The 16,441-nt window shown below is 49.2% G+C and overlaps 1 protein-coding gene across 1 annotated transcript in view; it reads right to left on the reverse strand.

Moving 5' to 3' along the window:
• Positions 1-4,460: 4,460 nt before the first annotated feature.
• The window catches only part of ENPP6 (ectonucleotide pyrophosphatase/phosphodiesterase 6), a 60,145-nt gene continuing 48,164 nt past the window's right edge, over positions 4,461-16,441 (reverse strand). The window contains exon 7 of the mRNA XM_032148990.2: positions 4,461-4,793. Within this exon, the coding sequence (XP_032004881.2) occupies positions 4,545-4,793 (249 nt within the window). The 3' untranslated portion in view covers positions 4,461-4,544. The remainder of the gene's footprint in view (positions 4,794-16,441) is intronic.

Here is a 16,441-nt window from a genome sequence, read left to right on the forward strand (position 1 = left end):
CAAGGACAAAAAACCAAACACCGCATGTTCTCACTCATAGGTGGGAATTGAACAATGAGAACTCATGGACACAGGAAGGGGAACATCACACTCCGGGGACTGTTGTGGGGTTGGGGGAGGGGGGAGGGACAGCATTAGGAGATATACCTAATGCTAAACGACGAGTTAATGGGTGCAGGAAATCAACATGGCACATGGATACATATGTAACAAACCTGCACATTGTGCACATGTACCCTAAAACCTAAAGTATAATAAAAAATAAAAAAAGAAAGAAAAGAATCCTTGTAATTGCTTTGCTAAATAATCCTAAATACTTTAGTTAAAAAGCAAACAAACAACAACACACAGCAATATATTGCAGAGGTATCAACACCAAATTCTGCTCCTCTATTTATCCTGGAATTATAAATTGGAAAAAAGGTAGATATAGATACTTCTGCCACATAGTATGTTAGATCCTAGGGCAACTGCCCAAGTAGCACGTTTTGCTCCCTTTGGAGAATTAAAGTTGAATGCAATATAAAGAGGTGTGTGGGCTCCACCACCAGCCTGCACCCAGCATGCACTAGCTGGGTGACCTGCGGAAATAGGCATAGAAAGTCATCGTTCCTCGCACATTGTGTATACTCAGTAAATGGTCACTACTATTATTAATAAATATGTATGACAAGGGCAAATCGTGGTTTGAATATATTCACTTTGTAAGTTATTTGGAGGGTTCACTTTTCTTCAGGGGCATGGAGGATAAGGGTCAGCTTCTCCTCAGAGTAAAAATTAGTTTTAAAAAATGTAAAATCTGGCCAGGCACAGTGGCTCACACCTGTAATCCCAGCACTTTGGGAGGCCAAGGTGGGCAGATCACCTGAGGTCAGGAGTTCAAGACCAGCCTGGCCAACATGGTGAAACCCCGTCTCTACAAAATTTACAAAAATTAGCCAGGTGTGGCGGCAGGTGCCTGTAATCTCAGCTACTCAGGAGGCTGAGGCAGGAGAATTGCTTGAATCCAGGAGGCGGAGGTTGCAGGGAGCCAAGATCGTGCCATTGGACTCCAGCCTGGGCGACAGAGCGAGACTCCATCTCAAAATCATAATCATAATCATAATCTTAATCATAATCTTAATCATAATGTAAAACCTGCTCAGAGAGGAGAAAGGAAGGGCTGCCCTAGCATCCCAGCCCCGCTCAGGCAGATCAGACAATCAGATGAGGATTGTAGTTACACTTCCCTAGCCCAGGAATCAACTGCAGCACGAGAATCTAGTGGAACAGTTGTTCCAGGGACATGGAAGCAACTCTTCTATCTCCTTCTTCTCACGTGACCTGGATGTGATAATCCTACTGCCACATGGGGCAATACCTTGCTGTGTGTGGGTGGGAGGGCATGTGAGGCAGTGGACCAGAGCAAGCCCAGGTGTCCCCCAGCCTTTCAAATACCCACTTCTGGATGGGCACTGTGGCTCACACCTGTAATCCAAGCACTTTGGGAGGCTGAGGCAGGAGGATGGCTTGAGGCTGAGGAGTGCAAGACCAGCCTGGGCAATATAGCAAGACCTCAACTCTGCAAAAGTAAAGAATTAGCTAAGTGCAGTGGTGTGTGCCTATAGTCCCAACTACTCAGGAGGCTGAGGCAGGTGGATCTCTTGAACCAAGGAGATGGAGGCTACAGGTAAGCCATCACGCCACTGCACTCCAGCCTCGATGAGAGAGAGAGATCATCTCTAAATAACAAAACAAAACAAAAATCCTCTTCTTTAACACTTCACAGGAAAAACTGAGATCAAATTCTTCTGACAAAAGTATTAGAAAATATTATCTTTTTACATTGAAAATATGAAATAGAATTTGTGCATTTAAGCAGAAAGGAGAATTGAGATTTCTTTCCCATCCCATCTAGTTCCTGGCCTCCTGCTCTGCAGGGATAGTGCTTTGGGCTCAGTGCAGAAATGATCCAGGCTGGAATGAGAAAGCTTTTAGAAAATACCTGAAGAGCAAAACAATGCCTGATCCAACTGAGGACCCAGACAGGCTCTACTAGCTCAAGATGGCATTTCAGACATGGACAGAGAGTCCCAGTTATCCTCGCGCGTTTACATTTTTTTGGATATGAGAGATGTGTCTCTTACAGAGAGGAGGTTCTGCAGGCTTACACTGTGCCTGGCCACCTGGGGCTGCTTTCCCCGTAAGGCTTGCTAGCTCGCAGGCAGCTCACTGACTCACACTCCTGCTGCCTTATCTCGAACGTGGAGTTCTCCAGGGCAAGATTAGACTGTTCAAATTAGAAACTGAGATTAACGAGAGAGAGGCTCTCCTGCAGAATTACTCCCCTTTCTCTTTGCTGGACCAGACTCACTGACTTCTAAGGGTGCATCTGGGCAGCCGCGATGATGCCCAGTTTTCTCCCTAAGCGAGAAGCACATACAGTTAATCAGGAGGGATGCACCTTTATCTCAAAGTGCAGCTACATAGCTATTAAAGGCCTTGCTCTTAAATTTTCTTCTCAGTAAACAGCCAGTGTGTAAAGCTGTTTAATCTTTCATGAGAACTGGAGCCAGAACGTGATGGTTTGCGGGAGGCTCTCCACGCTGTATCTGCCTGGAAACATTTTGCAATTAGCACAGACCATTTTCATCAGGGGTCATCTATCTGTCTGTAAAAGACTGGGAGCTTTTAGTCTTAAAGAAGCCTATGACGGAGGCCTCTGTTAATGGACAGAATCTCTTCACTGAATTTTAACTTTGAGCTAATGCAGCTTTGGGTACCTTGTTTAAAATTTGGGGTTTGGGGCTAGATTTGGTTCTGCTTTAAAATATTCCTGAGACTCGGCTGGGCGCGGTGGCTCACATCTGTAATTCCAGCACTTTGGGAGGCTGAGACGGGCAGATCACCTGAGGTCAGGAGTTTGAGATCAGCCCGGCCAATATGGTGAAACCCCGTCTCTACTAAAAATACAAAAATTAGCCAGGTGTGGTGGTGGGCTCCAGTAATCCCAGCTACTGAGGTGGCTGAGGCAGGAGAATTGCCTGAACCCAGGAGGCGGAGGTTGCAGTGAGCTGAGATGGCACCATTGCACTCCAGCCTGGGTGAGAAGAAACTGTCTCAAAAAAAAAAAAAAAATTATATATATATTCCTGAGACTCTCACTTGTATATAGTCCTTCCCAGACCACTGCTTTGCATTCATGATCCTATTTCCCTCATCTGGGAATGGAGGGTGCCATGATTTTGAATGAAAGCCTTGCTAACTAATGTTCAACCAAAGAAAGACCATGGCCCTGGAATGGATCCAATGTAATCCAGCAGTTGCCCTCAGTGTGCTCCATTCCTGATTCCTTTAGCTTTGGGGCTCTGCATATCTGACCTGGGGCTCGGCTGACAGGGAGCACCTGATAACTATCATTGGTTAAAGGCAACATGTTCAGGCATCTTCAGAACCCTCTCTTAGGCCAACATCATGAACCCTATTAGTGCTCCATGAATTTGCTGCTACTGCTTCTAATGCTCCCTTGAGGACTTGGGAACCTGGAGCACACGTGGAAAGGGATTTGGACTAATGTGTTTCCTAAGCTCAGGCACCCACGGAGGTTGCAGAAACTGACACCTCATAGTTCTTAACAGGGATTTTGTGGAAAGTAGAGTGAACCATGGTAGGCCGAATGAGGGATGCTGACATACGTCTTTGATCTTACTACATTGAAGAGATTCGCAGAGCTTGCAGATGTGATGTCTAACCTATAATTTGAAAGGCAAATGTGGACTTTTGCGAGCTGAAACATTTTGACCAACATCTAGAAAAAGGCATTCAGAATACAGGTATCAGGGTAAGCTGCTTACATTTAGTACAGGAGGAGGGACTGTGCTAAGAAAGAAGGATAGCTCATGAACCAGTCAACTGATGATTGATGGCTGTTGGATGCTTTTTTCTCCCTTTTTAATTTTTGTTTTTGGGAGAAGAGGGTATTCAAGTAGTAGTAAGATCTTCAGAGTGTTTGGCAAACTTTTCCAAAGTATGAATTGACAGGGATCCATCTGTTAAATAACCAGATAGGCCCTCTCCATCTCTCCTCTCCTCCAGCCCTAGGAATTAATCTGGTGAAGGAAGACACAGCAAATTTGCTCTCATGCAAGGCAACCCTCATCATTCTGGCTCATTCTCAAAGTCAGGCTCAAGGTCATTTCCGCGCCTGCCCTTGAGCACATCCCAGCTTCTGGTTGGGCTCTAAACTAAATGAGCCTCCCTGAGGTGGGTGCTCTAGACGGAAAGGACCATGGAAGAGCCAGACCCCGAGAAGTGATCGCATCAACAGTGAGACTCACAGCTGTCAGCAACCTGGTGTCCGATAAGCTTTCCTGGACAGCAGATAGCTATGAAATAACATTTTGATGAATTAGGTAAAAAATGAATCACAAACATGTGGAATACATTTTCTTCACTGCACTCAGGATTTAAAATTTACAAGGCGAACTATTTGGCTACATTTGCCAAACCCAAGAAGCATTTGAAAGGAGGCCAGCAAAAGATGTTTCATGACCGGCTGGGTTTGCTCAGCTTGGCTCATAAAGAGGGTCTGTAAGGAAATCCCTGCAGCCTCTCTTGGCACCCGTAGCCCCCCTTACAGACACTTCCTTGGGAATAGGGTCTGAGAGCATCTGGTCATTTCCTCGCCTACCAGGTCCGAAGGCCAGGAAGATGCCCCGCATGTCCATGAGCTCGTTGTCGTAGCCGTGCCATCCACGCTGCCAACCTTCCCGCCTGCCGGTGCTATTCATCCAAAACGGAAGCATCTGTCGATTCTGAAACCAAGCAAGGCAGACACATGACACTGCGTCCTCACCGTGGCGCTGAGTGGGCATCTGCTCCAAGCCGCCACTCCACGCGGGGGCGCTTTTTCCTCCTCTGCACTCCGACTGGGCCACCCAACCTCCGCTGGGGCACTTCCTGCTCCAGGCCGCTCAGACCTCGGGCAGCTGCCTATTCAATTGCTAAGCACTCTGGTTAACAAGGTGTTTCCCTATATGGGGCTGAATTGTCTCCCATAATCAGTTTTAGAGCCACTAAATATAGTAAGTTAGTGGCAGAAGGGATGTGAAACTGTATCTGTGGTGTCATAAAAAATGTATTTGGTCTTTGTCCCAGGTTTCTAACCTAGAGCTCCTAAAACCAGGGGTACAATTTCCTGAGTGATAAGAATATCTTTCGCTTTTCATTCATAAGGAGCTACTTTCTCCCACACCTGAGTTAATGCTACTGAGAGGGGTCCTGGGGCTGGGGGCTAGACAGCTTCAGGGTGGGGGCTGGCCACCAGAGGAACCAGACCAGGGGAGGGAAGAGGAGTTGGAGACTGAGTCCAATCACCTGACCCATGATTTCCTCACTCACGTCTGCGCCATGAAGCCCCACGTGAAGCCCACGAGGCGTGCGGTTCCGGAGCCCCTCGGGAGTGGAAGCTCTGCATGCCTCACCTCCCATGCTTTCTTTCCCACGGGCCTCTCTATGTGGTGCCTCTCTAAGGGCCATCCATTACAATAAAACAGTCATCTTAAATACAGTGTGCTTTCCTGAGTTCAGTGGTTTGTCCTAGTGAGTGAACAAACCTGAAGTAGGGTCATGTGACCCCTCGAATGTAGCCAAATCAAATACAGGTGCTGGCAGCCTGGGGACCTGGAACTTGTGGCTGGCCTCCGAGTGGGGGCTGTCTTGTGGGATGGAGCCCCTTGACCTGTGAGGCCCACTCTAACTCCAGGTATTGTTGTCAGCATTGAACCGAATGGCGGGATATCCAGTTGATGGAGAATCTTAGGGAACCAGTATCTATCTAATCACATTTCCTAGCAAAGCAGCTGGAGCCCAGAGGGGTCTCCTCAGCACATCCCAACGCCCTTTCCCATGCAGCCCACCCTGCCCTTCTTCCTCCTAGCCCTGCCCTTGGGCCTTGGTCCCTCCAAGCCAGCCTCCCCTCCTCCATTAATGCACACATTGGAAGACGGCACCTTTGCTCCCCTTGTCCAGGCTTCGCAGACCTTAATTTCCCTCAACCACTCTTCCTTTGGGATGGGTTCCAGAACCATCATTTCCCATCACCCTGCTTTTCTTTGGAACCCAATTTTCTTAGACTACAGCTGCTCACTTGCTATGAAATAGACGGCTGAGAGAAGGCTTTGCAAGTCCTGCAGAGGCTGCAGCCAGCTGAGCACAAGCCTAGCCATGCACCACAGAAGCCACTCATTCTTCTAAGACCTCACCAAGGACGAACGGCCCATCCTTGCTAGGCAGGTTTCAATATTACAAATATTTACTATTTCAAATGCAGGAGGTAGAATAGGCTGGTCGTGATGAATGAGTAGAATCAAGACCGCTAAGCTACCAGCAATTTACAGGTTGGCTCACAAGACTAGTATCATGTGTTTAGTGAGCCAAGCAGTTCGCCATAAGCTGACACCAACGTCCACTTAACCATCACAACATCCCAGTGGGGATGATACCATGTGTCCCATTTTGTAGTTGAAGGGACTAAGGCTCAGAGAGGTTAAGTAAGTAACAGAGTCACACAGCTAGTGCAAGGCAGGGCTGGGATTGGAACCCAGGTAATCTGTCTCCCGGTGCCTGGGCCCCTTCCGCTCCACACTGCCAGAGGTCACTGCAGTGCTCCTACTGGCAGCGGCCAGTGAAGTGTCACCTTGCACTTCACATCGTCACTCACGGAGTGTGGCCAGACACAATGCACTAACAGGATTTTGGAACTGGGTTGGTGCAGTTAGGTGGGTTAAATCCCAGCTGCTACTTTCTAGCTCTGGGATCTTGGCTGTTTCACTTCTCTGAGCTGCAGTCTCCCTACTGGTCCTGGCCACCTTGCAGGGTCTGTGGGGGATGGCATGACTGTGTGCTAAGTCCCTCACACACAATAGGTGCTCAATAGGTGGCAACGGTCTGGTCCGCAGATGCCCCTGGCCATGGGGCCAGGCGCCCGGGCAGTATGCAGCCGGGCGGTGTGGGTCGTGAGGGCTGAGCCTGCTTGTGCTTATTTAGCTGTCATATCACATTGCACAGCCATCTGCTCTCACCCCATAAATCGCCCCCTCGCGTTGCAGCTTTCCAAGTTTCTCTGTTTCCTGAGTTTCCCGCATCCCTCGTCCCTCCTTCTCCAGCTGTGGTTTGTGTTTTTCCATGGGAAGGTTTCTTTCACTTATTGCATCTCTAACTTTCTTCTTCTTCCTTATCTGTCCGTGGTGATGATCACAACACATCCCAATTTAGTCTCGTCAGCTAATTTAATGTGTCGCTTCTCCCTCTCACAGTCTACAAGGCGGTGAGCACTGAAGCACGAAGTAGAACACTTTTGCTATTAACAACCTCACCAATTATGAACCTCATAGTCTGTGTGTGCCCCATGACAAAGAACAGAAGCAAGAGAGATGAAGACTGATGGCCTGATTTAAAACTTACAGCCTAGATTCCACAAATAAACACACACAGCAGTGAAAACCCCAGCCCTGAAAGTGATTTTGGATCTTTCTAGTCATAGGTAAATCCACTCGTTTTTATTAAAATAACAAGTTGCCCCAGAAAAACAATTGCTCTTCCTGATGAAAGAATCACAGCCCCCTGGCAGGTCAGGTGCACAGGTAACCGTGTAGTGTAAGTGATGGACTCAGCCTTCATTTCACAATGCTGCAGCGATGATTTTCTTCCTTTTGCTCTGCCAGTGGCTTTTAGCACCTTTGCTTTGTACCCCACATTATCTTTTCAAGGGCATACAGCTGAGGCCAGGCCCATGAAGAAGGGCCTGCCACACACCTCTCCACCTCCACAGCGGGAATCTCCGTCTGTGGATCTGCAAGCTCCCGGTTGGCCTGCTGACCCCATCCAGCCACTGCGGGGCCCAGGGACTGCCACACAGCGCCACCTAGTGACATCCAGGGAGGCGCCCCAGCCCTCCAGACCTGGCCGAAGGTGAGAAACAAGGGTAGAGGGTGGGCTTGTGTGTGTGTGTTCAGGGGGAGTAGGGCCTCTAAGTGGGATCCCACTGTAGGTGGGCAGCCAACTCCCAGGGTGGGTGGCAGGAAGCGCCCGGTTCTCCTGCAGTGTGTGTGCTGGAGGGGTGGCTCCCCACTCCTCAACTGGTGGGGAGGGAATCCACTCCATGCAGGCAGAGAAGGAGTGGGGTGCCCCAGGTGAGAGGAGTCCCAGGCGACGGTGGAACGTCCCTGCCAGCATGTGGGAGAAGCCCATGATTTCAGGGCCGGTTTATTCAGTTCTACAGACAGGCACTGAGCTCTGGATTCGGGCCAGGAACTCGGCTAGGCTTCTGGGGTGGGGGGCACAGAGGCGGAGGGCGTCTCCTTCCCTAACAGAGCTCAGCTTTAGTGAGGGAGGAAGGGGCTGCAGCTGCTGGGCATTGACTCCAGAGTAAGTCGGTACCAGGAGTGGGTGCCCGAGCCTGAAGGAGGGAGGGAGGCTCAGGCCCCAGGGAGTCCTTCAGCAGAGGGTACACAGCAGGAGGCTGAGGGGAGAGTCAGTCAGTGGAGACGCAGCTGTGTGCATGCGTCCTACATGCATGTAAACATGTGTGTGCATGCGTGTGTGAATGTGTGTGTGCATGAGTGTGTATGTGCCTGTGTATGAGTGTGTGAGTGCATGAGTGTACGCATGTATGTGTGTGCATGTGTATATGTGAGTGTGTGTTTATGTGTCTGTGTTGCATGTGTGTGTTAATGTTTGTGCTTGTGTGTGTGTGTGTGTGTGTGTGTAGCAGTGGGATAGGGAGATGGAGAGGAGCAATCAGGATGAGGAGTCCACACAGGGAGTCCAAATAAAGAGGGTGGGGTCGCTCCAAGGGTTCTGCAGTGACAGAATCCTGGGAACTCCAAGAGCGGGGGAGCCCTTGAAAGAGCTGGGTGGGAAAGGTTGAAAGAAAGCTGCCATCAGAGAGAGACGGCTGGAAGAGCCAGGAGGTGAGAGGAACTGGGTTGTTTTGCTAGTGGGGTTGTGCCAACCAAACAGGGTGACCAACTCTCCTGGTTTGCAGCTGAGAGGGTTTCAGGGATGCAAGACTTTCAGTTTGAAAACCAGGACAGTCCCAGGCAAACCAGGACAAGTTGGCCACTGTACAGTCAGCACTATATTAGGAATTGAGATAACATCTTCACCCAGGGTGATGTGTTCAGCACTTCCCAGTGCCTTCCAGGACCCCCCTCTAGACAGGGGTAGACAGCAATGCCAGGACCCTCCTCTAGACAGGGGTAGACAGCAATGCCAGGACCCTCCTCTAGACAGGGGTAGACAGCAATGCCAGGACCCTCCTCGATGAGCCCCTCAACCAGTTAATCATTTCTAACAGGAAGGAACCAGAAACGAGTCGCCCCACACCAGAACGCGCGGTGAGAAGCGGCTGCGCGGGTGCCTTCAGGCTTGCGCGCTTTCCTGCCGGTGCCTGCATTCTATCTGGGCGCCTGCACTCCATCGCCAGCTCCCCATGCTAATGCCTGTTATATGCTTGCATTGCTTTGGGAAGCCAAAGAATAATTATGAGATAAGAGTTATAATTTCTAGACCAGACCTTTGTCTCAATCATCCTTCGCATTAAAATGAAAAGAAAATGCAACATTCGCGCTTTACCTCCAAATCAGAAACCCAGTAAATACAGTTTGTTCTACACTTGCCAGGGCCCATCCGTTTGCATCCAGCACTGTAGGATTCCTTTGTGTGCTGAGCTGAGCTGTGCTGTCTGGGGAGCACAATCAGAAATGCGAGGCTGCGCTGGGAATGAAGTTGCAGGCAGAGCGAGGGGTGGAAGGACAGGCGGAGGTGGGGAGCACTGAGTGGTCCATGTTCATTATTTGCTGTTTCACATGGGCAAGGTATGGCTTTGGCAAACTCTGGGGGAATTTACTTGTCTTTTCATGATGCATTTTTGGAATACATGAGCATATATATTTCTCACCCATTACTTCCTATTTCTCTCCACCATATATAGGAGAATGGTTGCCCCGGGAGAAAAACGGAGGAGGCTGGTGGCCAACAGCTGCCCAACATCCGGCCTGCAGCTGTGTCCTGCATCCCTAAATGTCTCCTCCCCAGGTGCCTGGAGGGTTGAAATCTGTCTTCTCTGGCATCCCTCCCCGAGCAGAGGCGCCGTTGTAGGGCCTTGCCTGGTCCCTCCTGCTCTGCCTGGTGCTGCCCCTCTGGCCTTCTTCCCACAAAGGCCACGGCGTCGCTCCCTGCTGGAAACCAGGGTGCTCACCATCCACACCGGTGCATCCCATGCTGGCTGCTCAAGGACCACCCTGAGCTTGGCCTGGACCTGGCTCCTGGATATTTGCATTCAGCAGGTCAGGAGGAGTTGAGGAATCTCTTCTTAATGTCCCCCAGGTGGTCGGGATGTGCAGTCAGGCATGAGAACCCCTGGAAGCTGCTCACCTGGCATCTGCCGTGGGCCGTGTAAAAGGATGATTGTCCTTTTCTGATCAGGGACTGTGCCTCATGTCCCTTTGTGTGGCGCTGGGCATAGCAACACGGGCCTCCCTCTTACAAAGTTCAAAGGGCTTCAAGGGACTGCAGAGTTAGGCACAGGATCAGCTGCTACAGGGCTGCTTTCCAACAGGCAGGAGCCAGGGGGGCCCTCCAGCTGCTCCAACAAGTGCTTCATTCTCAAAAGCCAGCGCCCATGGGGTGCTGGTTGTTACACATTTTGACTATTGTGTCTCCTTTCAACTACTGAAAGTATAATTCTCATGAGGTGTGGGGTCAGGGACCCAAGTTCTTCCCTTTCTCCCTTGAGGCATCACAACAGGTCTCCAGGGAACTGGGAAACACCATTGAAATCTGGTCAGATTAAAATAAAAGGTGAAACCTATCTAAGGTTAGAGGCCTAATAAAAATCTACATTTTTCTTCTAGGACATGGTTATAACAGAGGCCTCCCACCTCCCTGAGAATACAATACACTTCTGACATCCTCCCCGTCTAAGAAAAGGCACCAGTAATGTTCAAGTCATGGGTGCCTTCAGTGAAAACTGGTGAAATGATGACAGTTTGGCTGGCTTGGATGGTTTTGCTGTTAGTGTGAAGGTCGAGATATGGTTTCTATTATAAACCACGCTTTCTCATATTTTGTGGCATTGCTATTTTAAATTGTCCTGCAAAGTGGCTTCCAGCCAGCAGGACTCTTTGGAGCCCGTGGGAGTGGTGGTTATGAGCCTTGGAGACGTGTTTGCCACATGCCGCTCCAAAGAGATGTTCCTCTAACCATTTCCCTTTCTCTGTCTTTCTGAAACAGAATGTAATTGCTTAGGCCTCGGCCCGCTGGCCTGACCCCAGCGAGCCCCTGGCCACCCACTGCTTGATCCTCGAAATGGAAAATGCAGGCAGCAAAGTCAGCAGGGATCCGGAGACGCAGACATTCTCGGAGTGGAGCGAAGCGCTGGAGAAAAGCACTCAGTGGACGGGGTTTCTTTCTTCTTTTCTTTTCTTTTTTTTTTTTTTTTTTTGAATCACGTTGATTGCAGCGCGCCCAGGCTGAGAAGGGTATGCCTGTGCTCCCACGCAGCTCACACAGATGGTCCTGGTCACCGCCAGAACGCATGCAGCTTCGCGCCCCACATCTGACTTCCTGAAGCGCGGGCAGGCCTGGACAATACCACACTAGCTGCCACTGCAGCTCCGAAGCCACGTTTTCCAGATTGTCTTGATTTCCCCAGATATTTTGGGTCCAGGCCTCACAGCCATTCAACCACAGGCTTTAGAATTGAGTCTGGCATTTCATATCCTTTTCCAGTTTTCAAAATAAGTCTTTCCTCTGGAGAAAAATACTGGCCTCCTTTAGAAACTTGGGCCTGAATTTGCTGCATTTCTCTCAAGTCAGGCAGGGGTCCAGACAATGTTCTACGATCTTTCACCAAGCTCTGGGGAAATCTTTCCCCATCCTACCTTCACCAGCATGGTGGCACACAATGGACGTTATCCAGGAGAGGCTGCAGGAATTAGCCCTTCAGGGCTGGGGAGAGCTGCTGTGTCCCGCCCTTGGACTGTAGCTCTGGGTCAACTGAGTTGAGAAGAATTCGTGCTTTCAACACCTCTTCCCTGTTGAAATCTCTTCTGGGGCTACTAATAATTAGCTAAGGGTGAAAGCCTAACTTCGCTTTCTTCTCTGTTTACTTGGTGACTGGTTTACACACCAACCAAGTGAACAATCTGTCAATAAGTAGTCAGGAATCAACTGTCTCAATATTTAATAATTCGTACCACCCACTAACATCTACTGAGACTCTACTGTGTACAAGTTCTATGATGGGAAACAAAGGTCAAGATGCCAAAGACCTGCCCTCAGGGAGCCTCCACTCCAAGAGGGCAGAGTCTAAACCAGACAAACAAATGTAGCATCAGGTCTTACGGAAACTCCAAGCTGGAGAACACTAGCAACTCTTGAGTGCTTCCTGGAAGAGATGGTGTTTGAGTTGGGCTTTGAAGGACAGGGAGGGATTGGCACAGAGAGGGCATTCCAGGGATTCTACTGATTATTAGGCTGATTGAAGTTACTTGGGCGAGCACGGTTACCCCTCCCTGACCACCAAATTCCCAACACTTAAGTCTTGCACTAGAAGAATTGTTTTCACAACCAGAAAAATTTGGGTTCTGGTATATGCAAATCACCCATGTTGGTGATAAGAAAGAAAGAAAGGGGTTGGGGTAAGGAAGAAGAAAAGGAGGTAAATTGGGCTTTGGAGCAACTGTAGAGGTTTTTGCAGTATGACACGAGCAAGAAAATTTAAAAGGATGATGGTAGAACTTCTGTTTCTGCATGTGTGAAGGAGCCAAGATGTAGCTCTAGACCCCACAGAAGCCAGAAGGGTAAGTCTGTGACTGGGAAACACGAGGTTAGACACACATTGAACATTCTGTTGAAATGTCTGGAACATCTTAGAAGAACTGGACGGGACTGTGTGCTTCATGGCTAGACTTGAATTCAAGTCCTGGGTTGTTGCTCAGAGATTTGTAACCATAGGCAAGGCACCTACAATGCTGAGCCGCCATTCACTCAGTAAAATTGGGATCACAGTATCCACAATGCAGAGAGAGTGAATTGAAGAGGTACTTAATTCCAGATAGCCACTGTTGTTATGGCTGTTACTGACCACATTTTTTAAAAAAATCCCCATATTTTTATTATCTGCAAAATATAAAATAACTTGATGTGTATGTCATGGAAACTTTCGGGAGGGCCATAGGGAGCTCTTTCCAAAGTCTACAATGACCCAGGCAAGAAAAATTAAGATAGTTGTTCACAGCAACCAGTATTACTAATTAAAGGTGTATGAAATCACATTGACGGTCTGTTTACTGGGTCAGTGTAAGGATTTTCATGGAACTGCTCATGACCTCCGTTCTTTAACCCTGTTCTTCCCATGAGCTATGAATTACATTACCCTGAAGATGATGGATCACGATCCTTCCCTGTGGTTTCCCATTGAATTTAAGATTTAAAATACCAAGTTTTTTTTTTTTTTATCTTGAGATGGAATCTCGCTCTGTCACCCAGGCTGGAGCGCAGTGGTGCAAACTTGGTTCACTGAAACTGCCACCTCCCAGGTTCAAGTGATTCTCCTGCCTCAGCCTCCCAAGTAGCTGGGAATATAGGTATGTACCACTACGCCCGGTTAATTTTTGTATTTTTAGTAGAGACGGGGTTTCACCATGTTGGCCAGGCTGGTCTCGAACTCCTGACCTCAGGTGATCCACCTGCCTCGGCCTCCCAAAGTGCTGATATTACAGGCATGAGCCACCATGCCCGGCCACAAAAATACCAAGTCTTAAGATAAAAAATACCAAGTCCTGGCCCAATGGTCCCTTGCTTACCTAAGCAGTCCCATCTTGTTTCCACGTCCCCTCTCCTGGCTCCCCACACTTGGCCACCTGCCCCATTCTTTCCATTCCTCTCCCTCTCAGAGGTCTGTCCTGGCTCAGGTTCTTCAAGCAGCCCGTTCCCTCAGCCTGGAGAGCACCTCCTCTTCCCGCCTGACCACGGAGCACTCCTCCTCTGGGTTTCAGCCTCAAGCTCCCTTCTCAGAGAGGGGCCCCCAGCCCCTCATCTATATCGGGCTCCTGTTGCCCCCACCCCAGTACCCTCTTTCATGGCACTCTCTGTGTCCATGACAGCTCTTACCATGGGGATTTATTTGTGTGGCATGTGTGTTTATTTAGTGTCTAGTGCCTTCACTAGCAGGGAGGGTGGGAGCAGGGCAAGGACTCCCAGTGACTCCCCACTGTGGAATTAGAACTTTTCACTGGCCATCACATGTAGTCGGCCCTCAGCACATACCTGCTGGTTCACTAGGTGCATGACCGCCGAGGCACACGGCCTTCACGGTCGGGGACGGAAGAGTGTGCCTGAGTCTGCTGCAAGCTGCCCACAGCCCTTCTCCACTTGGCATTTTGCTGTGTTGTGCCTGACTCTCCCATAATTTAGCATCACCGACCCTGCCTCCTCAGTGTCCTTAGCCCACCATGACATTGTGACAGCCCAACCTGCCCCAGGCCCCTGGGGGAGGGAGTGGCAGGGTGACCAGCTGAGAACCCCAGTGGAGCCAACCTGGGCAGGGCTCCTGTGCTCTGGGAAGAGTCTGATCTTCATCCCCTGACGGGAAGATGCAGGGCAAAGGCTTTCCAGGGGACAGGGACCAGGTCTCAGGCAGGACTTCCATGAGGAAGGCCCATTTCCTATCCTTGAAGCAAAGAGCTTGGCTGGTGGGACGGGCTCAGGCTGGACCAGTGGAGGCAGCCTGTGTTTTCTTCTTTCTGTTTTATCCTATGGGAATAAGAATACTTTCAGATTTCTCTCCTTTCAGGACAGGAGGCTGGAGAAAGGACTGACAGCAGTTGGAAATCCAGCTGGTTTATTAAAGAGTGCAGTGGCAGAGGCAAACTGGGGGCCCTTGCTTTGCTATGGCAGGGTCAGCAGTCCCGCTGGATGACTGTGTGTAACCCCAGCACTTGGGGAGGCTGAGGCGGGCGGATCACAAGGTCAGGAGATCGAGACCAGCCTGGCCAATGCAGTGAAACCCCGTCTCTACTAAAAATAGAAAAATTAGTCAGGGCCAGGCACGGTGGCTCACGCCTGTAATCCCAGCACTTTGGGAGGCCGAGGCGGGCGGATCACAAGGTCAGGAGATCGAGACCAGCCTGGCCAATACGGTGAAACCCCATCTCTACTAAAAATACAAAAAATTAGCCGGGCGTGATGGCGGGCGCCTGTTGTCCCAGCTACTCAGGAGGCTGAGACAGGAGAATGGCGTGAACCCGGGAGGCGGAGCTTGCAACGAGCAGAGATCGTGCCACTGCACTCCAGCCTGGGCGACAGAGTGAGACTCAGTCTCAAAAAAAAAAAAATTAGTCAGGCATGGTGGCAGGCACCTGTAGTGCCAGCTACTCGGGAGGCTGAGGCAGGAGAATCGCTTGAAACTGGAAGGTGGAGGTTGCAGTGAGCCGAGATCCCGCCATTACACTCTAGCCTGGGCGACAGAGCGATTCCATCTCAAAATAAATAAATAAATAAATAAATAAATAAATAAAATCTGTTTCTGTCTTTATCTTTTTCAGTGACACCTCTCTAAGAAATCCTAAGAAAAAGATGAACTCAATTAAGTCTTCCTGTTAGTGCAGCCACCTTAGAGTCTGCAAGACTTAAACTGATGGTAGAAAGTTGGTGTGTTTTGGGGAAGGGCATTTTGACCAAGGAAACCAAATCTTCCATGTTTCTGGGATGGCGGCTATAGGCAGAAAGGAGTGGGGGACAGGACTCTAGTGGCCGTCACCCAGCATCACCATATCCTGACTCAGCTGTTTTCCTAATCATGGCTAAACCAGAAACCAGTCTCATCTGCCAGCCAAACTCAGACCCAGAGAGACTGCTTTTGGGTCGAGAGTCTTGCCATGCCACAGACGTGAAGTGTAAGCCAGCCCTGAAACGTCATCGCATGCACTGTGGATGGGTGTGTGGATTTCAGGGCAAAACATAATGTGATTTTACCATTTGGGGAGAAGTTTAGCGAATAGGAAAGTGAGAGATTAACAGCCTTGGCACAGAGCAGAAACAAGGATATAGAATGGGGTTTTTAATTCTCTGTTGTCAAGAAAGGATAACAAACAATCGAATGATGTCAAAGGAAGAAGTTTAAGCCAATAAAGAAAGAATGGGCACTTGTTGTGGGGATTTCTCAGAAAACAAATAAATAAAGCCCCAGTGTTATATTAAAGTAGAATCAGAAATTATAGCTTTTACATATGGTGTCTTAATAATAAAAATTTGTAAATTCCAGGATAGAAGTAAAATGATTAAGACATTTAGTCTAGGAAACTGCAAAGCGTCATCAAAAGATATTCAGCAAAGTCTCAGGATACAAAATCAATGTACAAAAATCATAAGCATTCTTGTACACCAATCACAGACA

The sequence above is a fragment of the Hylobates moloch genome, unplaced genomic scaffold (assembly GCF_009828535.3).
Source record: "Hylobates moloch isolate HMO894 unplaced genomic scaffold, HMol_V3 SCAFFOLD_3, whole genome shotgun sequence".
Lineage (NCBI taxonomy): Eukaryota > Metazoa > Chordata > Mammalia > Primates > Hylobatidae > Hylobates > Hylobates moloch.